The sequence below is a fragment of the Psittacula echo genome (genome assembly GCF_963264785.1).
Source record: "Psittacula echo genome assembly, chromosome: 5".
Classification (NCBI taxonomy): domain Eukaryota; kingdom Metazoa; phylum Chordata; class Aves; order Psittaciformes; family Psittacidae; genus Psittacula; species Psittacula echo.
In genome coordinates, this window is record NC_137739.1 from 52,808,034 (window position 1) to 52,831,770 (window position 23,737).

At 41.5% G+C, this 23,737-nt stretch overlaps 1 protein-coding gene across 4 annotated transcripts; it reads right to left on the reverse strand.

The window, feature by feature from the left end:
• Positions 1-20: 20 nt before the first annotated feature.
• Positions 21-23,192, reverse strand: MLH3 (mutL homolog 3). 4 transcript variants are annotated; one of them, XM_080619711.1, is made up of 12 exons: positions 23,066-23,192; positions 17,548-20,903; positions 11,771-11,841; positions 10,693-10,797; positions 8,552-8,624; positions 7,826-7,897; positions 6,744-6,852; positions 3,353-3,512; positions 2,128-2,151; positions 1,876-1,957; positions 783-934; positions 21-154 (listed from the first exon to the last, which is right to left on the reverse strand). In XM_080619711.1, the coding sequence occupies exons 2-12, from the start codon at positions 20,831-20,833 to the stop codon at positions 83-85; spliced, it is 4,206 nt and encodes a 1,401-aa protein (XP_080475837.1). In that variant the 5' UTR covers positions 20,834-20,903; positions 23,066-23,192; the 3' UTR covers positions 21-82. The 4 variants fall into 4 exon arrangements, 3 of the variants coding, with proteins under 3 accessions (XP_080475837.1, XP_080475835.1, XP_080475836.1); XR_013957068.1 differs by lacking the exons at positions 21-154; positions 783-934 and adding an exon at positions 12,491-12,589 and having other exon boundaries at positions 1,881-1,957; positions 2,128-3,512; XM_080619709.1 differs by lacking the exons at positions 21-154; positions 783-934 and adding an exon at positions 12,491-12,589 and having other exon boundaries at positions 1,913-3,512.
• Between the last annotated feature and the right edge of the window lie 545 nt (positions 23,193-23,737).

Here is a 23,737-nt window from a genome sequence, read left to right on the forward strand (position 1 = left end):
CATTGAGGTCTAACAACAGTGGGACCTGGCTCATACCAACACCAATACCATGTGGTTGCAGCTTACAATCTGCTTTTTTTGATTAGGCTCTTTTTTTCCCAAAGAGGTGCCATGCCCGTGCCATCTTCCGCAGTCTGGCCAGGTTGGGCTTGGGCTGGAGGGAGGAAAATTAAGAAGCATTAAATCATAACCAAGTAAATAAGCTTCAATGCTTTCATACTCTTTGCCCTAATAGAGTAATTTCTGAGGGTTTTTAATATCGAATTCAAAGTCCCACCTGACTTTCAAAAGAATCCGATTTCATAACTTATTATAGCACAGTAATAGCAAAAGGGAAGGAGCAATGATTTTTTGGTTTTTTTATATTGCTGGTTTTTTCCCCCCTCATTTCATAGCATCTTAAACTTTGGGGAAGTAGGTGTTTGTTTAATTAGCATCTTTCTTTGTCACTAGTAGAGTATCAGAATTTATGTTTTCCAAGTTTTACACTTAAAGCCTGCTAACTTTAAGTATTTGATTAAGATTAGTGGATGCCATTCAAGTCAATGTACTATTCAAATGCAATATGGTAAGATCCTTGCTAAAGTATTTGCAGGACAGGGGTTTTATGTCCTGAAGTTTTATTTTATAAGATAACAGATGTGTAAAATATTCAAGTAAGATAAAAGCAGTGGTGATGGTTTCAAACTGGCCCATTCTAGTTCCAACACATGCATACATGACATGCCTCTGCTAATCCGGAGTGTGGATTATCAGAGGTATATCTGTGTCCTGCACAGTACCTGCTTGTCCTGCTGTAGATGTTCTGTGTCAGCAAGAGGCATCATGGAAGGTCTTCCGTGAGCACACTGGAAGGGAAGCTGGCAAGATGATAAAGCTTCAATAAGCCTGCAGCTCTCCTCCAAAGTCAAATGCTCATTGAACTTGATAGCGCCTGAAAAAAAGATACAAATTCTTGCAGGCACTGCCAAAGAGGATGCAAACCTCCCAGCAGCCTTCCCTCCACACTGTGCTCTTCACAGAAAACAAGGCAGCTCCCAAAGATGACCTGTGAGGCTGCAGTATGGCTTAGCAAAATTAACCAGCCTGCTGCGTAAGCCAGCTTGTTACGGCCTAAACTTTCACATAACCCAAGTCTGATGGATGGTAAGATTTTCTTTTGTTTTTAATTGTGTGTGTTATGGCTAAATATTAATATATTTCATATTTTATATATTACCTGCCATTTGTAGGATCCAGTGAAAATAGATGCTTTTGGCTTATGTTTACCCCTTCAGCATAATCTTGTTAATACTTTATATGGCACAGGAACTGCCACAAGAAGCTAGAGCTACTGCAGTCTACACCTCTAAGAAGTGCTCACTTCCAGGTGCTGGAAAGGCATAGTCCCTTAGAAGATGTAAATTCTTACTGCACTCCTTCCAAAAATATTTTAAAGATCCCAGGCACACTTAAACTAATACTTTTGATACTTACATGAAATAAAAAATGTTTTTTTGGGTAGAGTGTCTAAGTCTTCTTTCCTGCTTGATTTCAAGCAGATTCCAGTACCTCCCCTTGCCCCTTCACAGAGCTGTTATTGGAATGGTTCAGATCTCACATGGATGAGTGTATCTCAGAACTTTATTCCATCTGTGTTTCATGTGAGGGCTGGAAATCACATTAGGCCCATACATGGATAAATCAAAGCAGTACTGCTTGTCCCTCACAGTGCTGACCATAACATTATCTCTTCATCGCTAAGTAGACATCCCTACACAGTCTGTAATCCTGGAATTCCTGCAAACACATTTGAAACCACTTCCCCAGGAAGGATGTCGTTTAGATAAAAAAAGGGTTAAAAGAAAAAAGAGAAGAAAAGTATAGTTTCCCTACCATGACAAGCCTGGGAAGCTAACACCTTCAGAAACGTCAGAGGCAGTGTCCCTCGTGTTCTTCCTCCTGTGCTCTGCACTAGCTAAAAGTAGCAAGGGAACATCATCTTACTTTCCATTTAATATAAGAAAAAGAAAGAACTGTAACACAAAGGATTCCATCTCATTTGAGTCTTAACACACTTGGTCCCTTTGCTTCATGCAGTAAACTTTGCATTATTATAGTCAACTTGAAAAGAGAATGGCAACTCACCTCAACCTGCTCTTGAATAAGCTCCTGGAAAGAAAAAAGTAGTATAATCAGTTGCTATTTCTCTTTCATTGCCCATACCCTGCTTTGTCCTCATCTATGTGTAGTTTACTGTGTAGCTGCCAGTACCAGGAAAAAATATGCTGTTGAGAGTACACTGACCACAGTGTGAAAGATCTAGGTGCAAGTCCTAACCTCTCACAAGTATCTCATCAGACTCTACACTAATCACTTGGTTCCTCTCTGCACAAGTTTCCTATCTGTAGAATGGGTATAATGGAATTCTTATGCAATGAATTTGTTATCTTTGAATAGCTGCACTTTCTCCTTTGGATAATAGTCTATGTGGATCTAATTTCTGGTGTCTAAAATGCAATGAATTCATAATCAATCATGAATATGTTCTACTAGTGCTAATTAAAATAAAACAGACTGCAGAATAGATCTGCCAAAATGCTCACGAGATCTTGAGGTATCAGCTAAGAATGAATGCTCGTGAGGCACAAATCTGATCCCCTCCTCCACCACTTTTAGTGCTCTTGGCACCCAAATAACACCAAAAGAGTGAATTTTGAGTTCTTCCCAATTGTAACAAGGTCGGAAAAGAAAATGTCATCCGATGAAGCATCTTCTCTTGTTTCTTCTTTTCATATTAAAAGATATCTATGGCAAGACTGGCCTGGTTCACAGTGGCTCAGCCTGGTGGCTGATTATGGTACTCCAGAAACAATTTTTAAGCAGTCCTTGAAGCAGTTATGATTGTGGAGAACTGTTTGCAGTGGAAACTGCAAGTAATCAGTTCAGCAATTTCTTCCTCTAACTTCAAAACATCTGGAACAGACCTTTTAGAAAGCTGCACTGTGAATGTAGAGATTTCAGGAAAACAACTTTAAACCCTAATAAACAACATTTCTGTATCAGCAATATTAAACATTACACTGTTCATTCAAGCATTCATGAGCTGTAAATTGTTGAAACATCTGTACTACATACTCTTTTTCTCAGCTTCTCCACTAGTCCAAGTCTGGAACAGCTTCCTATTGCTTCTTTACAGTTCAGGGATTTCAGTTGAGGGACTGTTTAGCTCCTTAAAAGGAATGGCACCCACATTTGCCAAGGGTGTCCTTGGCATCCACTGTCTCCTTCATAACAGAGATACTCTAATACCCTGGGCCATTAATACAGAACAAGACCCAGTAACACAATTTCACTTGTATCAACAACTGACCTCTACAATGCTTTTAGTGACAGGTTGTCTTTTCCGTTTTAATTCATTGGCTTCTCTTTCTATAAAACACAATGGCACTTTCCTCACTAGAATCAAGGACCTGTTGGTCTCAGGAAATGATAATTCAAGACCCAAGTCCTCCAAATTTTTGTAGCAGCATCTGAGGAAAAAAAAAATCAGGAATGAGACATCAACCACCGTAGCTCTGTCTTCATGGCATACATAAGTATTTCTGTAGTCCACATACATGTTTCTTCTTGTAACAGTTTCCAATTTCAAAATCCATGCATCATGAGGTTCCTAGTGAGTATGCCCTTTTAGCCTACATGCAGCCACATTTTTTCACTCCAGTGAACTGGAATATTTCATATTCCACAACCACAAGATCTAAGAGTTCCTGTGTTATGTGAAGAGAAACTTTATGTCTAAATTTATAAATCTATCTTTTCTAAAGATGCACGAGGGGTCTGGTTCAATACACAAACATTCCAGATACTGAAATTACACAGCAAAAAGATTCCTTTAAGTCTAACCTACAAATTTGTGATTTCAACTGACACCAATAACAAATTCTTACATCAATAACAAATACTTACAATGAAAAAAAAATTGTAAGAAATTTATGATGGTTTAATGCACTTTACATCCCATTAAGCAAAGAAAACCCAGGAAAGAACAACCTTTACTTAACCTGACATGTCATCCTGTGGATGAAAAAAAACATACAAAACCAGGACTTCACAGTCAGATGAGAACTTGCCTTCAAAATGAAAACAACTGTAACACTACATAGTTTATTAACTCAGGGAATAATCACTTAAATTGAAGGTGCTGAAAGTCAATTTCAGAGAACAGATTCATTGAATAAAAAAGAAGCTAATCTACACTTACTAAAGTCAGTCACGAGAATAATACAATCATTAGCCTCCATATGGAGATGACTTCTGCAATTCCACCCCAAAAAAGAAGAAATGTAGAGCCTTCAGCAAAAGCAGAGAAAGGCAGAAAAAGCCCATCGTGGTGAAATGACAGAATCCAAGCAGCCATCCAAGTCAAACAGGCTTTTTTTTTTTTAAGGGGTTAAAGAAAGGAAGTTCAAGAGAGTCACCAGAACAATGCATTACTACAATGCTTAGCAGACAAATAACAGAAGCAAAGCTGCAGGTGAACCAGAGGTCCAGCTGACCTATTAAACAGCAAGTATAGCTGAAGAGAAAGGTCTTTTGGGGAAGTTAATTTATCTCATTACATCCAACTTTACCACAGAATACAATCATGCTCTGCCTACACAATAACAGAATTCCTATTTTTACACAGTACTTCATAACCTTTTAGTAAGGATAGTCTCACAGAGTGATCACAAAGAGATGAGCTGCCAATAACCACTGACAAATTGAAAAGCAGCACATTAAAAGCACCAGTAAGCCAGCATCAGTATATGGGAGCACCAGTAATCTTCTTGTGTCACCTTGGTTGATAACTGAAAATCACAAGTGGCATCCATTGTGCTGAATAATTTAAGCAGTGTTGTTAAAAGAAATCCATGCCTCTCATTTTTTTTATTGTACTGATTTTCATAGTATGTTTGTGATTTAGCTGATGAAGAAAACTAGCTCACAGAAACTATTTGGTCTTTCAACTCAAGACCTCTTAAAAGTGGCTAGAAATGCAAAAAGTTGTCATGGATAGAGAAGTAACATTTGTCGTGAGACTACAGAAGAAAAGGTATGCTGGCAATAGATGGTCAGTGTTCAACATGACATGAGTCCTGATCTGTATCTTCATAATTGTTTATTAATGATGTGGAAAAGAAGGGACATGGTCAAGCAGAAAATTACTTAGGTCAGCTGAGACTAAAGCCAACGTTGAACTCAATCAGAACTTAAAACAAGTAGAAAAATAGTGAAAGAAATCAGTAGAGCAAATGGAAAAGCTATAATGAAAAATAGACAGAAAAACTGAATTCACTGCTCCCAAAGACAAATAAATGTAAACTATTAGGAATAATTTGATTTCTTTGTATATTTTTTTTGCTTCTACATAAACAGCAATAATAATAATTAAAAGAAGACAACTCTTTAATTGTCATGACCATTCACTAAACAAGCAGTTCATGCAAGCAGCAGTAGCCAAAAAAGCAGTCAAAATATCAGGTGTTGATATTATAGACAGAAAATATGGGCACAACTGCAAAGCTCTGGTGCAAATCAATGGGATACCCTCACTTGGTATACTGAATTAAATTTTGGCCATCCAGTCTCAAACATACATATCAGAAATGAGACATTCAAAGATGAGTGCAAAAATAACTCATGAACAAGAGGCATTACAAATTATGTGATGTTAGCAAGAACATCATTAAGAGGTGGGAAAAACAAAGGCATTCAAATATTACTAAGAACAGCAATACATACATTCTTACATTTTTCCCCAGGGCAGGTGGAACATATTAGTGCTTTACACTTTCCTTTGGAATTTCTGGTATTGGTCACTCTCACACAAATATACCAAATGGATACAGCAGTGATACTGTTATGATTGGAATACACCCAGAAAAGACTTTACACAAACAAGTGTATCCCTATAACAGGCAACAATCTTAACAAGGAGTGACTTAAAAGCTGCTGAGCTTGCCACAGGCATAACAAACAAGAGCAGGGTTAGAATAATGAAGTAGTCCTGTGAACATTAAGATAGAGCCTCACCTGAAAATGAAGAATAATGCAAGGGAAAAAAACCTCATAAATGGATGTGGCAGACGACACAGGGATTTTGGGAAAAAAGTTTGATTAGCATTCAGTAAGTCTGTGACAGTCCAACAACAAACTGTATCTAAACTCTTTCAGCACAAAAGTTAAGTATCTTAATAGTTGCCAGGCCCCCATTCTGAAACATTTGGGAAACAGTGTTCATTAGTTACTCTTGGCAGGTACATAGGATTAAGGAATGCATTTCTGAAGGATTCACAATACAAACTTTCCATAGCCCATCCTTCTTTTCTCAAACAGTGCCTGTTAAATCAGTGACTAGATTGTCACTATGGGCACTGCATTCCAGCGTACACTCCCAAGTCCTGAGCCCCAGACAAGAGCATCTATCGGAGACAGCTTTGGCCCTCTTCTGGCCCACATGTGAAGGTTTCCTTTCCCAGGGAAACCACAGCATCCTGAGGTACAGAAATGGCACACCACATGGTTTTGTCATGAGATGTTGTGACAATGTGCCTGAGAAGCACATCTATTTTCCCCAGCACAGATACAGATAACTGGTCTCAGCTCTGGAAAGAGTCAACAGCTTCTTTCCCGAGCTTTATGTTTAACTTAGCAATATATAGAGATCTTCCTGGTCAAGAGACCATTCCAAAAGTTTAGAGCCACTGGCCATTACTAACCGTAGAACTCTTCTTTGCTCTTCTGTAACTCTGATCTCCAGAGGGGGAGAGATGGAGGAAGATAGTAATTTCTTCTTGCCACATGCTGCAGCTTCCTTCTCATAGGAATCTGTGAATGAATCGTTTAGAAGTATCCTCTCTTAGAATATTTACGCAGGCATTACCCTTAATGACCCTATGGTTTGGCAGTAATCCTCTGTTTGGATTAAAAAGTGACCACAGAATGCCTTCTCCTGAAACTTGCAGAGGACTGGGAATGTCACAAACTAGACATCTAGTCTCTGGGGAAGGGCTGGTTAATGCCATTTTGTTTTTTCCCACCATTTCCAAAAAAGAGTGACCCTAAATAGCAAAAAACCTACTGATATATTTAGTCCAACTCACAGAGAGCAATTTTTCCACCGAAAAGTCTGACATAAATGGCATTAAAATACTATTCATTAAGCATTTCTCCCTTCAGTCTTTAATTTTTTTTCAGTACCTGACCAAAAAGAGCAGAGTTCTGGGAACCGTCTCTGCAGGAACTGTGCAGTATTTGTTGATGAAAGAGAAGGTCAATGATTTTTAAGTACTTGATGGATGACTATTGTGCTTTTTAACACTGAAACCAATGGCTAATGAGCTCACAGAGAAGACTATTATCCCTTTGCAAACAGTTTCAGATTGTGGAAATTTTAGGCTTTGAGCACACTATTCAGCTAAGAAGGAACCAAATTAACTATGCTCTTTACTCTGCATACCATGTCTTATTCTTCACAGCGTAACCACATAATCTTATTGATGTTGCTCTATTTCCTCCTCATTGTTTTTCCTATCAGTCTTCCTGCTCTTTCATTACGTCAGGACTATTTTAGTTTGATAGTTCTGTGGGTAAGAAGGTATCTTTTAATTCTGGAAACACTGTAACAATTCTCAGCCGCCAATACTATGACTGCTACAGATACTGAATGCCTGCACGCTCCTAGGGATCAGGATAAAGATGACAAATGAATATCCTATTGGTTCCATATATTCCAGACGGCTCATATGTACTTTTCTGTGCACTGATTATCTTTTTTTCCTAAGACGGTCTGAACCCTCACCTGCAATAAGCTGCTCCAAGCGGATCCGTTCATGAGCTGCATGTTGGTCCACCAAAATCAAGAGGTTTCCATCTAAAAATGCACCACAACAGATGAGAAATAGGCAACTTCGTACCAGACAACTGCACAGGTCAGGAAAAGTAACTGCTCCCTAGAGGCCACATTTAGAAGATAACTATCAGCCAGTTTTCCAGAAATAAAGTGAGGAGGAAGCTGTGTTGGCAGAACATAAAGTCACTCACTACAGAACAGAAATGTAGTGATCCAAACTGGCATTTAAATTAAGGTAATTAGATTGAGTCAGGAACTCTTGTCTATTGACATGTTCATCTAACTTCAGAATGAGACCTGAGGTTACACACAAACAGGTCTGTTTAATATGATCTTTAAAAATGTTACAAAACCTACTGGTTTTGAATGCCTTTTTTGTACAGCTTCAGTAAGCTTCAACAATGAATATGTCCAGCTACTGTGAGCAGTCTGAAAGATATCCATAATTTAGGTACAATCTATTTTTATAATACTAATCTGAAAGCACTAGGAGCATTCAACAATGTCCAAAATAAAGATAAAGAAGATCCAGGAAATTTCAAATGAAGACTAACATTTTCTCTACTCATAATATCATCCCGAGGCAAGAAGAGAATAGAAATAAGGACAGGGTTCTCTCTGCAGTCTAACTGTGCTTGACAGAAACCTCAACTTCATGTCAATAACCACTCTCACCTGCCTTTTTATCCATTTCATTTCTAGTGTTGATTAAACAAGCGATGAATTTATTGTCCACTTGCTGAAGAACCTGTAAGATACTCAGAAAAATCATTACCCAGTGGTAAACTTTATTTTTTAAATGAAGGAAAACAAAAGAAGACAACAATCAAAATGGATGAAGTGCAACAAAGAGCTAATAGGATGATTAGGAGAGTGGAAACCACAGATTTTCTAATCACAAAGGCTTAAAGAATTTGGCCTAGCAAAATTGAGACTGAGAAGGTATGTAATTATCCTTTATAAACAGTGGGGGGAAAATATGGAAAAGGCAGTAATTATTTAAGTTAAAAGACAATACTGGCAGACAGTCAAATGACCATAAACTGGTCATGAAACAGTTTAGTCTGGAACTAAGAGAAAGCTTCAAAATACCCAGTAAAATAATTTTGGATTTATTTTTTTTTCCCCCAAAGAGAATCATAAAGGAAAGAGCTCTAATCATTCTAAGGTAGAGCTGGAAATTCACAGAACAGATTAAATGGTCATGGAGAAGCCTCCTTGAGTTGAGAGTTAAAGCCGTGCAAAATGACTCCGAATATCTGATTTGCTCGTATCACCAAAAGAGAATGTAAACAACCTTTTTAACCTGATACGTCTTTAAAGACTTGGACTAACCATCTGTAGGAGCCAGGAAGCATTTTTCAACTCCCCCTCATTTTCTGATGTAGAATTTGCCCCTGTGACTTGATTCCTCCTTCCCCTCAAGCATCAGAAATAAACCAGAGCTACAGGGAATACTGAGCAGGGATGCACAATGTTTTCAGTATCTTATTGCTAGATTTAAATCAATAGATGTGGGAGGAATTTCTCCTCCAGTCACACAGTTAGAGCTCACTCTGAATTCTCTGCTTCACAACATGTGCATTGTTCATCTTCTAGGTAAAAATGAATAGATGATCCTATTTCTTTACAGGGATGGAAGATGCTAATGATTCTTTTTATTCTTTTCCTGTAGCATGATGCAACATTTTTTGCTTTCGGTCTTTTGAGAGATTCTCAAAATTGCTATAGGGTACTGGAGGCAGGATTTAGCTTCTTCAGAGAAGGTAAGTGGTTATTTCTTCTAGCTTTACCTTCTTAAAAACATACAAAGGAAAACATTACACAAAGTGAAGTCAATCACAGAACCACTCAGTAAGTTTTAAAAAACAGTTCTTATTATGAATGCACAGAAAGATGGTACCTTCTATTTTCTAGCTTTCCTCTTCTGTCTTTGTGAAACATAACCTGTTTACTGTAATAATGTTATTTATTCCTGTTATTCTTGCACACACAACATAAGTAAGGGAATCATTTGGATCCATGTTCACCCTGATGATCAACATTACCATACCCCACATAGTCAGAATCTGCAATGTCAAGGTCAGCAACCCGACTGCAAGAGAATAATGCTGACTGGGCCTGCAGGCCTTCTGTCACTGGGATGCAAGACGGGAAGAATCCACTTCAGCATTTCTATCCAGGCAAACCATCAAAGAATGTAAGTTGAAACTATACACTTACATCAGCTTTTAAGCTAACATTTAAAACATTTTATAAAGAAGCACTTAAAACAGTTAAACTTGATAGTCTGATGCCATTTTTAAGAATCACTTCTGAGGGCAGACATAAATCTTAAAGTAGAATTTCAAGTCTTTCCATGAAATCTGCGATTTGCTTTTGAAATCACTCTGCTGAAGAATTAAATTTCTAAGGTCAATAAAAGTGGAGGATACAGAAGACAGATTTCAGAAGAATACAAACAATGCAAATGCCTACATTAAATATAAAAAACTGCCCACTGAAATATCATTTAGTTAACATTGTTTCTAAGCAGCGGTAACAGGGCTGCCTCTTGATCTGATTTAACCATACAGTCAAGGAATTTTAGAGTCACCTTGCAGATAGATAGCAAGTGATCAACCATGAGAAGATACTAAGATCTGACATGACATATGTGTCTGCTGTTATCACACAGCAACCAAAATTGCCATTTTTGCTTGCGAAAATCGGACTATTTCCCTGGATACCTCTTTCCCACCCATCAGAAACATGAGTAAATCACATCTCCTGAGTGGGAATTTGCAGGTGAAAAGTAGCAATAGATCATATTGTACCTGCATTGAATGAACCATGTCTTTGGTGAAACGATAAGGATATAAGATGTTGTGAATCTTCACAGCCAGATTGTCAGCCTGACTGCTGGTCACATCAATAGCTATCTGTAAAACAGAATTATGGATCAAGCAAGCTATAAAGCATTTTGTAAAACCCTCAGACAAACACAAAATAACCCAAACAAACCAGCTTTAAGAAAAACTGGAAATAACTGAATTTTGACAAACCAAGCTTCCACAAGAACAGCACTAGCCAAAGATAACATCCGGCAATCCCTGTTTCCATCCCCACATACCTTCCCACCTGGATATTACCTACTAACTTCAATGCATCCAGCTGATTTCAAGTACTTATCAGAAAAGCTGAAGTTAATTCTCAGCTTATATGGGGTCTCAATGGATTGCACTACAAAGATGTATTAGCCTGAAATGAGTCAGAGTACACATCACAGCAACAAACTGAACAGAATGGCTCCTTTTCAGAAACTCACCAGCAGGTGGTTTGCTACTCCATCCCTATTGTTTGCAGGTGGACATGGTTACATACGTATGTTTACACACACACAACATGATGATTGAAGATAATGCTGCCTCATGACAACAAAGGAAGTTTTTGTAAAAGCTCAAACATTGTGTCCCTCTCACATGCTATAATCCTGCCAAACTATAAAAACAACTATAGTAAAATGCACTTCTAAGACTCATTGCATCCCAGATGAGAAAGCTCTGTCCCCAAAGACGACAGACACTATATTGCAATTTTGCCATTCAAAAACTTTTAATTTTAAGATTATTATCTCTGTAGAGGGAAAAACAGCTTACAATAATGTTTTGCGTTTTAAATGACATAAGGCAAAAGATTAGCCTTATATCTGCTTCTCTGACTTTGAATAAATCAGAACAATGACTTACATATAAACAGTCTATAAAAATATAACTAGAAGGTCTATAGTCTAAGATATCACTGAATGACTTATATGCAACAATTACAATATCTGCAATTTTGATCCCCATGTCAGAATATAACAGAAGGCTAAAACAATTGCTATTTTAGCATGAGATGTGAGCTAACACTTACCTCTGGGCAGGGGACAAAAACAGGATTATCCCATTCTGAAAGCAATGATTGGAGAGACTCCCCTTCAGTATCTAGGAAAGAGCACACAGATAATACAGAGACTATTCACCAACAGAAGGTGCAAAGATGCATTGGGTACCTTTACCTCACACAAGTTGGTATGGGGTTTTTTTTCTTCATGAAAAGGATTGAATGTACAAATAAATAATGGAAGTCTGTTTTAAATAGGAAAGACACTGCAGCTTTCTGACTCCTAAACATGCTACAGCACAATTCAACAGGCCCTGCAAATGGATGGGGGGGCACGCAGGGAAGGGAAAGAAAGACCTGTTTAGCTACCCACTTCCTCTGGACAAAGCCACATACCAAAAAGATGATTTCATCCTTTCCATCACAAAAAAAAAAAAAAAAAAAAGTGAGGATTGAAGCTATTTTTCACATTCCAAGGTTGGAACGAGTACAAAGAGGGGAGTAGGTAATTATTCTTCAAACTGCTGACATAATTCAACAAAGAACTGGGTATTTCATCCTGTAAATAAGTATCCCCTAACCTGCTTTCAACCCTAAAAATTTCTTTTTCCCAGTTCTAGATTTGAGATGACTCACACGGTCCCATTGTTAACAGACCTTGAGTAATTCTGGGTTCCTGTTGGGACATCTGGGAGAATTCTTTGATTTGTTTTTACCATAGAACACCATGTCCTGGAAAACTGGCCCTACCTCTCAGATCCTGGCTTGCTAGAGTCTTCTCTTTTCGAGGTCTAGGAAGGAAGGGTAGCACAATCTCACTTCTAAACGGATGGCACCTGAACTGAATGCCTAAACACAATATAAATTTACTGCTGCAGATTCAACAGCATGCAAAATTACAAAAAGCCATACAATTGTTACATTCTCATAAACGAGCATGTGCTCAGCCCTGCACAAATTAGAAAATCCCACAGATTTTGCAATCCAACCTTGAGGAAGAACAGCACATATGTAAAAAGTTGAGAATTATCAGACACACCTGCATCAGGAAATGTATTTTTAAATGTTACCGTGCCTTCTGCAGGACTGTCCTTAAAATTTCCTGCTGCTTTAAACATATAACTCTTATTTCCAGAATTAGTGCAATCAGAAGTATTATCCCCAAAGAAAGAGGAGGCCTATAGGAGTCTGCCAGATATCAAAATACTCTTGAATTCTCTCTGTTAAGGAGTGGTAAAACTGTCAGTCTATCACTGATACTTAATACAGTTATCAGAATCTTGTAAAACTGAAAATTACAAGTCAGTGAGACCACATGAGATACCAGTGTTAGCCTAACAGCATGTTCCTACCCACCCAGAAATGATTTAATGATATTACAAACTTGCACCGTTATCAAGATTATTAAGCAAAGTGCCTCAGATTTCCAGCACAGCGGTAAACATTTCACCCTTCCTTTGGTACAATTCAGACTTCTATTCTTTGTGAAATAATAATGAATCAATAAATTCCTTTCTACTGAGAAATTAAGGGTGTGCATTCAGGAAAAGCGGCAGAGTGATAAGGCCAAAGAAAACCAGCTGCGTGCTGATAAGCTCACTGTAAAAAGGCTCTATGAGATCCTAGACCAGTCCGTAGATTGTTGACTGTTGGCTCTATTCCAGTAAGGACCAATGATGGTGTACCCTGGGGATCAAGAATCCTTTCCAGAATCCAAACCAGCAGCCCAGCATGGGAAAGTAACTCAGCATCACACTGTCACAAACCCCAGAACAGAAGTCAAGATGGCCTGATGTGGATCCTAGTAAACTGGCAAATTGAAGAATGCTGCTACATTCAGACTTCAACAGAACTTTAATATTGTCATGGAAAGGTACTCTCTCACAAGTTCACAGAAACAGCTATTGTCTATATGAATAGAAGTCCAGTACTTTCTACATGTAATAGAGTCATCTCCCTGCTTCTTGTTGCAGGGAAAATCCTTGTTCAGGACATACATTTTTCATAAAGCTAGGATTCTGACAGACCAGTCAGTCTCACCTCTGTGCCTGGCAAACTCCTGGAGCAGATTCTCCTGGAAGACATGCTAAGGCACATGAAAAACAAGGAGGTGCTTGGTGACAGCCAGCACGGCTTCACTAAGGGGAAATCCTGCCTGACCAATTTGGTGGCCTTCTATGATGGGGCTACGAAACTGATGGACAGGGGCAGAGCAGTTGACGTCATCTACCTGGACTTGTGCAAAGCCTTTGACACTGTCCCACATGACATCCTTGTCTCTAAATTGGAGAGACATCAATTTGATGGGTGGACCACTCAGTGGATAAAGAACTGGCTGGATGGCCGCATGCAAAGAGTTGTGGTCAATGGCTCAATGTCCAGCTGGAGACCAGTAACAAGTGGTATCCCTCAGGGACTGGTGTTGGGACCGGTCTTGTTCAACATCTTTGTCAGTGACATGGACAGTGGGATTGAGTGCGCCCTCAGCAAGTTTGCCGATGACACCAAGCTGTGTGGTTCGGTTGATATACCAGAGGGAAGGGATGCCATCCAGAGGGACCTCGACACACTTGTGAGGTGGGCTGATGCCAACCTTATGAAGTTTAACAATGCCAAGTGCAAGGTCCTACACCTGGGTCAGAGCAATCTAAGGCACAGCTACAGGTTGGGCAGAGAAGAGATTCAGAGCAACCCTGCAGAGAAGGACTTGGGGGTGTTGGTCGATGAAAAAATGAACATGAGCTGGCTGCAGTGTGCGCTCGCAGCCCAGAAAGCCCAACTGTATCCTGGGCTGCATCAAGAGGAGCGTGACCAGCAGGTCAAAGGAAGTGATCCTGCCCCTCTACTCTGCTCTCATGAGACCTCACTTGGAGTATTGTGTGCAGTTCTGGTGTCCTCAACATAAAAAGGACATGGAACTGTTGGAACAAGTCCAGAGGAGGACCACGAGGATGATCAGGGGACTGGAGCACCTCCCGTATGAAGACAGGATGAGCAAGTTGGGGCTGTTCAGCCTGGAGAAGAGAAGGCTGCGTGGAGACCTCATAGCAGCCTTCCAGTATCTGAAGGGGGCCTACAAGGATGCTGGGGATGGACTATTCATCAGGGACTGTAGTGATAGGACAAGGGGTAACGGGTTCAAACTTAAACAGGGGAAGTTTAGATTGGATATAAGGAAGAAATCCTTTACTGAGAGGGTGGTGAGGCACTGGAAGGGGTTACCCAGGGAGGTTGTGAATGCTCCATCCTTGGTGGTTTTTAAGGCCAGGTTGGATGAGGCCTTCGGTGACATGGTTTAGTGTGGGGTGTCCCTGCCCATGGCAGGTGGGTTGGAACTAGATGATCTCAAGGTCCTTTCCAACCCTAACTATTCTATTATTCTATGATTCTATGATTCTCTGTGAAAGGCCACTGAGAATTTGAAGCGGCAGAGATGTTATTAATGCAATTTTTCTGACACGTAACATCAGAAAAAGTGCTAGGGATAATAATGTATCTACTTTATACATGCAAACCACATACAATTACCATATTTGAGTATCCATTTTCACTTGCCCCAATTAGATCATTAAAACATACTACTGTAATGATACATCAGTCAATAATGTAACAAAGGTAACTACAAATGCAAACACAACTGGCTTAACAACGAAGACCAGGTTGAACTGGGATGTTAGCCTACTACAAATGCATAGCATTAGGTTATTCAAAAAGGCATCTGATGGTGAAATGAAGCTTGATAACTTTTCCTGTAGCAATCATTTTAACCAGTACAAAGGTGCCTGAGTCTAACCTTCAAAATCTAGCATTTTTGTTGAGTACATGGCTTCTGACTGGAAAAGATGACAGACGGCCATTACCGACATGGAAAAGAGGATATGCATTATTCGTATCTCCTTCCACCTGTCACCAACAAAAGTAATTTCCCTAAAGTTATGTATGAGATGCTGTTATTAATAAATCATGGAGCTGTGAAATTCTAAGTCAATACCATAGGGTTACTGATACTTCTTTAAAAAGCAAAATGAAAGCATACAATAGCAAGTGAAGAAATAATCCCTCTCCTAGGTCTTAACAGCAGGCCAAAACAGTGCTCAACTTCAAGAGACATGAATGCTGTGTGAGGACACAGTTATGTTTATTCCTATGGCTATAAAAGAATGCATATAATTTGCTTGAAAACATGTGAAAGAATGTGGTTGTTGAACTTTGAAAATCTAAGATCTATAGGGTCTAGCCACAGCTCAAACACCTTGTGTGAAGGTTTGGGAGGTCCAACCTTCAACCTAAGAAAAGAAAAAAAGCTGCATATATCTCACCAAAGAATAAACACCATTGGTGGAGTTAAGAAAGAGTGGCACCATTGATACAATGGAGAGTAACACCAACGATAAGGCTAAGAAAGAATATTGCCATTGGACATGCAACACAATATACATCTTCAAAGACTACAGACTATACATCATCTGAAACTCTAAGGGTATGTGTGGTATTCTCTTCACAAAAATGAAGCCACTATCCAAACTATTTTGTACAGAAAGTCAAGCTCCACATCTCAGTGTTTTGGCTCTCTACTAAACAGTACTGTGGGCAACTGAAATTGGTAAACCACAGAAATTAAGTGTTAGACAAGGAGTGTATATTTGCACTTGCAAGTAGTTTTACCTAATAAGAACAGAGATGGTCTTCACTTTGTAACAAATGTACTTCAATGGAACACAATAAATATTAAGAATTATTGGCATAAATTCTTGTAATTAAAAGGGAATAGCTTAACAACTGAAACACCTACTGCACCAGGAAGTATTAGACAAAAATGGAACAAAACACAATCATCATCTATCATGATTGATTATCAAGGCAAATATGTCACAGGAGAACCACCTAGAAAGAAGTCCAAACTACTTTTTCAAAACAAATTATGCAGTAGAAAATATAGTCTACATGTGGAATGACTGCATCTTCGCTCACTACAGACAGAATGAAGAACAACTTAGAACACAGATGCATATATATGGAAGGAAAAATTATCAAAGACACTATTCTGCTGAGCCAGACCAGGAAGGCACAGAAATCCAAACCTGACATATATCAATGAGGGCTCATGGACACCACATCCCTGAAAAAACAATACAACGTAGTGTCCTCTCACCCCTGGAAAGCTCCACCATTGAACCACCAATGATGCTGTACCACAGCTCCTACAAAGCCAAGTATGAAGAAACAGCCTTATAAAATCTGCGGAAAGGAGCCTACACATTCTCAACAAAGAGTTACATTTTTGTTCATTTTCAAGGGTTGTTTTAACTTTGGCATGCTGGTTGAAAAAAGATCATTTTAACATGGGGCTGTCTGTAATAACAGATTCTTATGAAAATAAGATAGTCCTTAGTTAGGACAAAATGGTTAAAAGCACAATATTTTTCTGGTAGGCTTACTTTGTTTGTTAGGTTGTTCCAGTAGGCTTACTTTGTTATAGAAAGTTTCTCACGTTCCTTATGACAATTATATGTAATTGTGATGATCCTAAGTGTCATTATGCCTGGTGGAAACTTGGCAGCTGTCTGATAATTGACAAGATGCTGACATTTCTTTTTACTGTTTTATTAAAAAATATACTTAATATCTGGAAGGTTAATGTTTTACTGCCTTCATAGTTCCCAATGTTTTCCTGTTTTCCATACAGCTGTTACATGTAAGGCAGTGGCTATAAACTGTCAGGTTTATAGGCAGCAGGATATTTTATGCACCTTCCATAACACAAGCAGTTTTCCTCATCCCACTTTTACAACCACCACCCCTCTTACCGCTCTCTGAAACAACATTCACAGCCATTGTTGTTATATCTTGAATGCAGGCAGCTTGAAATCCTGCCACAGGAGGAGTGCTGTAGGTGCTCAGTCCAGTTTTTTTATTGATGTATATCGTCTTACCCGATGAAACATCAAAATCTTGCAGCCAGTCAGAACAACACGCATCATTCCTGGGATCCCATGTGCTTGTGTTGTATGCAGAGAATTCCAAGTTACTTAGGAAGGCTGTGTGGGGAGTCTCAGTATCTTTCAAATTTTGTTTGGAGGGTTCATCTAATGTACTTTTATCTTTACAGATGACATCAGTACAATCCTTTTTAGCAGGTAATGATAAAACACTGCTTGAAGAGACTGTGTACTCCTCTTCTATGCTGCTGAGCGGTGATGCACTGACAGTACTTTTCATGGACTCCAGTCTTGTACCGTCCAATTGCCAGCAGGCATCCCCCTTAGAAATGCTGTAATTACAGTCCCTCATTCTTTCCACTGAGGATTTATATGTTTGACAAGCATTATATGAAAAATCATTATTTGAAGGTCCAGGAACAAAAGAGTAGTCATCTTTTCTACTTGAATTGCTTGGGAATTGTTCACTAAGTTGTTCTAATTCCTTGTGGTCACCTTTCATTCTGGACAGTTTAGAAGACAATGATCCTGGAGATCTTTTACAACTTGCGTGGTTGTCACTAACCTGACAGTAATCAGACAATGTCAAAGGACTCTGACAAAGGGCTCGTCTGTCCTCTGAAGTTGCTCCACTACAGAATAAAGTATACCCTAGAGAAACAACTTCGCTACTAGTATCAGAATCTGTGTCTTCCACAGCTGGAGTTTCGCAAGTGCTCAAGTTACCATGATGGTCATTATCATTCCTTGAAAAGTCACAATTAGCTTGTGAATTAAAAACCGGGAGATCAAATTCACTCTGCTGTGACAATGGTGTTGGTAGCGTACACTTGTCTCTCCCATAATATCTCCTGAACTTTTCCAACGAACCTAGCTGTGTGGACCAGCTCAGCTTCACAGAGGGCTGAGATCTTGGCACAGCTATTTGTTTTCTATTGCTTTTTATAACTTTATTGTGAGGAATACCTGAAGAAGTTGCCAGTGGCAATTCTGAAACATTTGATGTCTTATAATGCATTTTACTGGTGGCAATTGGCACAGCTGCTTCCTTACTCACCTCTTTTGACAAAGTGTTGTTTTGTAACCACTCACTACCATCAACTATGCATACATTCCTGGTGTAAGGAGGTGTATATTCTTTATTTGTATTACTGGAAGCATCCTTAGAATTTAAAGACTGCAAATCTACTTTGTGGCCAAAAACATCCTTGGCGCTGACAGGGCCAGGTCTACGTTCCATGTTTAATGCAAGACTTATTTCTGTCGGTTCACATTCATGTGGGGGCTCTTTTTGTGTAACACAGGTTATCAGGCCTGTAGAGCACAATTTTAATGGCACTGAACTAACAGCCCGTCTTCCAGCATCATCCATCAAGTCAGCTGTTTCCCTGTCTTCTCTTCTTGCATTGCAGAGCCTCATCAGTGAATTTCCAGAGACAATTTCAGATCCCGCTGTTGCCTCAGTAGAGTCTTCTCTCTCAGACGACAGCTGAGTAACATCATTATTTAAGGTACAGACTTTATTGCTCTTCTGCACTACTTTGCCTTGCTGGCTTCCCATGTCTTTTATGTAATTCTCTGCACAATGCTGCAGATCATTGCAACTGTCTATTTTTCTTATTTCCGACCTGGCCCCTTCACTGAAAGAGGAACAAAGATTTCCTGAAGATTTCAGATGAGCATCAGGCGCTTTCTGGGAACTGCTAGTGTCTTTTGGCTCCTGCCCTGAGATATCTGATATAAGGAAATTAGAAGCTGTGTCATCTTTGCTGGGCAGTGGAATCTCTGCTTTATTGTTTCTGCATGGATCAGACGGTTCATCAATCTTCTGATATGGGGCAATTTCAGTTTCCTGTAGATTTTTATTTGACTCTGTAAGACCTGAAGATTTTTGTCGAGTAACAGATTTCCTTTTGACATCTTTTGATTGCAAGTTACACATTTCATAGGAATCCACAATTTCATCACATGCTTTCTTAAAACTGTCCTGGATGCTCTTCTCGTCAGGGAGTGAGGGTTTCAGAACTGGAGCATTACACAAACTAATGTCATTATCTTCATTAAATTCTCTGATGTCCTCACTACATGGTTCAATAAATAAATGTTCTCGTTTCAAAAATATTTTCACTCCTTCCTCTATACAAGTTAGAACAACATCCCAGTTTTGGAACTCAATCAGAGTCTTTGCAGGTTCCAGACACACATCATAGTCACTGTATGCACAGGTCACATTGAGAACAAAGATCCCATACAACTCTGGGCCACAACGGTGGCGACTAGGACTAGCCTGTCTGCTTACAGGGGCACTTTTTGCCCTGCAAATGACACTTTCTTTTCTTAATAAAAAATCAATTAGTTTATGGAGTCTTGTCTTTAAAACAAGCCTTCTATTCACATATAAGAACTGCATATTCTTGTTATAATGCCCTTCAGTGCTGATATAACCATTTATCTCAAATCCCCCAGACTTATGATTTATTTCTCGTAACTTCTGGGATCTGCCAAGTCCATAAATTTGACAAAACCGTGAGTACACATCTCTCGTCTTAGGGAGTTGAAGCACCATAGAACAAGAAACATCATTCCTTAAAGATAGTGAAATAGAGGGATGCATCAGTGAAATGGCCTCTACTTTCTGCCTCACTCTCTCAAACTCCAACAGAGGATCCATACACTTCCTCCTCACTGGTAACTGATGGAACAGATTACACACAGTGACTGTAGTTCCACCACTTGGTCTGCTCAATTCAGCTTCACAGACTTCCAGTGCTTGTCCATTGTGAAAGAGTTTCACAAATGTTTTTGCTGTCCTGCTGCTCTTAGATGAAACTTCCACTACACTGGCCACATTGGCTATGCTTGCCACAGCCTCCCCTCTAAAGCCGTAGAACGTCAGCTTCTCCAAGTCTCCCACTGATTTGCATTTGCTGGTGAAGTACTGCTTTCCCATTGCATTTAAGTCCTCTCTCCCCATCCCAGAGCCGTTGTCCACCACCTGGATCTTAAAAGCTTCCAAATCCACCCTTACAGCTACACATGTTGCTTTGGCATCAATGCTATTGAGGACAAGCTCCTCAACACACTGCCCCAGTGAGTTGATAGTCATTCCAGAGCGCAGCCTGGCTCGCACATCTTCCACCAAACGTTTGATCATGACATCAGACAGATGAGGAACTCAAGAAACTGCAGAGAACTCACTCTTCCATGTTCCTGAAAACAACAGCCTGCGTGGGGAGAAAAACAAAACAAAACAAAAGCCTGAAAAAACTTTTATTTATTGCATTGCCCTCATAAATACACTTTTCTCAGTTTTCCTGGTATTTTGAGGCTTTTTTGATAATTACTTTCCTGTTTAGGCTTTGACCACACACTGCTGGTGCCTTCAGGCTCAATGGCCAGAATGCCATGTCTATGCCCCTTACTAACAACATATTTGATTCTCAAACTTAACACACCCAAACTCCAACCATGATGAGGCAAAACTCAAAGAATCTGCAAGCAAAAGGCTTCTGCTTCCATTTGTATCAAAAATACAGAGTAAGCATCACCAAGAACAGGGCAGAAAGCTACCTTCCTCTCATTTGTACCTCAATGTCCACAATGCCTCATTTTGGCCAAGGAGCATCTGCTGCAATTTTTCTCGAAAGCAACAAACTGGGCTTAGGAATGGGTGTGTGACACTGAGCAAGCTGCTTATGAGAAAGGGAACCTGCTATTTTCCAGTCCTTGATGCCTACTGGTTTCCTAGTGGTATTAAAGGGGCATGCCACTCTTCCTCGCACCCCTCACGCAGAGCTCTCCACGCAGCTTTGCAAATGCTGCAGGCCCTCTCCTGGTGCTCCGTCTGTGACAGCACCGAGGGATTCCCTGGGCTCGGGGCCAGAGGAGGGCAGCGACCCCCCGCGCCCCGGCTTGATACCACACACCGTCCCCACGGCGCGCAGTAGCAGCGGCCGCTGCCGCCCTGCCCTTCCCACAGCCTCCCGCTCCATTCTCACCCCCTCAGCTCCCGCCAGCCTGAGGCGCAGCGGCCGCATCGAGGACCGCTGCGCGAGACCAACCGCCGCGGGCTGCCGGGTTCCCGCACGCGGGTCCTGCAGGAGGGCAACTGCAACCGACGGCGCGAGCGAACGCATGCGCGGCTGCGGAGCCGGAAGGCTGTGGGGAGATTGGGACCGGCCACGCGGTGCATGCTGGGAGACGTAGTTGCCGGGCCCCACCGGTGCCGCGGAAAGAGGAATGGCACCGCCCACCCACGCCCTTCAGAGCGGCGGCTCGTGACAGCGGGCGGTCCCGCGAGGGCGGGTACTGGCAACGGGATGACGCTCGAAGGGCTACGACCCACTCAGCCCGCCCATTCCACACAAGAAACATGCTCGAAGTAGCTTTATTCTAAAGAAATAAACTCTGGAACAAAGTAAATTGTTTCTGAGGCATTTAGAGCACAAAATAACACCTTCATCAATTCCCGTGCTGCCCTTCACGCAAGTGCAACACCGCACTGATGTAAATTTTGCCCAGGTACAGCCACCGAAACCCAGCACTGCACAGACAGAACGAGAGGCTGTGCCTCTAGGCAAGCCTCTTCAACAAAGACAAGCCTACTCTCCTCCACCTGCCAAAGCTTTGTAAAAGGCTGAGAGTTAGAGAGCAACAAACAAATAAATTAGAAATTTAATAAATTAAAAGTTCTCCAGATATTAAAATTGCCTGACTAAATACAGGTGTTGTGAGAGCAGCTCATGATCCAGATTTTGCTTCTTCCTGGGCAAAGCTACTTCACAATCTGGAAGTCATCATGCTCCAGCGCCTCAACCTTCTTCTCGTTCGTGAACTCTGCTCGGCTGATGCGGGACTGGGGACTTCCCGTCTTCCTGAGCCATTCCTGCAGCTCCCGCACCCTGGCAGCTGGGCCCTGAACTTGCCCTTGCACAGTGCCATGCCTGGTATTTTGGACCCAACCAACAAGTCCGAGCCTCTTAGCCTCCCCCTGAGAAAACAATGCAGAGCAAAATGAGATTAATCCAAACTGTGAGAAAGCAACAGGACGTTCACATACAGAAGTTGATGCTACAGATGCAGACCCCTGAGGAGTTTCCTACAGCTCAGGCTGCAGGGAAGCAGCAGAGCATTCAGCCAACTCCTCATGATACTATTCCACATTAAAAGCTAGGGCTGAAACACGCTTCAGTCGTGCTTCCATAACGCAGCACAGGCTATCAGCAGCGCCGACAGACGACAGCCCCTAGCCCCAACCCCTCCTTCCCCCGCCTCAGAAGCAGTCAGGGCCCATGCCGTGGCTACAGCCAGGCCCTGACAGAGGAGTGTACTTGCAGCCCGGTTGGCAAGCACAGGAAGAAGCGGCGGGTGGGCCCGCGCCACGCACCTGGGTGTACTTGCGGAAGAAAACGCCCTGCACCTTGCCGGACACCTCGTAGTCCACGGAGAGCAAACCCTCGCCCTCCGCCATGGCGGCAACACCACCCTCAACCTCAACCTCCACCTCCTCCAGCAGCAGCCGCAACTGCCGCACACCCCACTGCGCCGGCGCGGCGGGGCTGGCATTGGGGGCGTGGCCTCGCTCTGTCCTGGGACCAATAGCGAGCCAGGGCCGGTCGCTCATTAACCTCCTCATGAATAATGCACATCCGCTCGCCCCGCCCCCTTCCCCCGCCAGCCGCTCCTGCTCGATCATAGAGGCGGGGCTCCCCAGAGAACAGAGTGGGAGGGGCTCGGCCCCGAGAAACCGTCCGGAGGCCGCTCGTTAGCCGGAGCGGCGCGGGAGCCGGTATTCGCGTGCCTGTCTCTAGGCAGCCACTGTCCCCGCGCGCCCTGTGTGCGGGCAGGACGCGGCCGTGTCAGGCCTATAAACAGGGTGGGTGGCAGCGCCGAGGGGGCTGGCGGAGCGCTCAGCCCTGCAGGTAAAGACGCTCGCCCCACGGTGTGTGAGGGCACCTCGGGGGATGTGGGAGAACCAGCCACGGGAAGACTGTGCTGAGCTTTACCGGATAGTGCATGTCAGAGCCACACTAGCAGCTCTACAGTGCCAGAACTGAAG

Excerpts from the sequence above, each read along its gene's own strand:
- MLH3 (XM_080619711.1), bottom strand. The coding sequence starts at position 20,833 with ATGATCAAACGTTTGGTGGAAGATGTGCGAGCCAGGCTGCGCTCTGGA. Across the intron at positions 11,842-17,547 it reads GAATGTTGTTTCAGAGAGCG|ATACTGAAGGGGAGTCTCTC; the intron begins GTAAGAGGGGTG and ends GCTCTTTCCTAG. Across the intron at positions 6,853-7,825 it reads CTTGGAGCAGCTTATTGCAG|ATTCCTATGAGAAGGAAGCT; the intron begins GTGAGGGTTCAG and ends ATTCATTCACAG.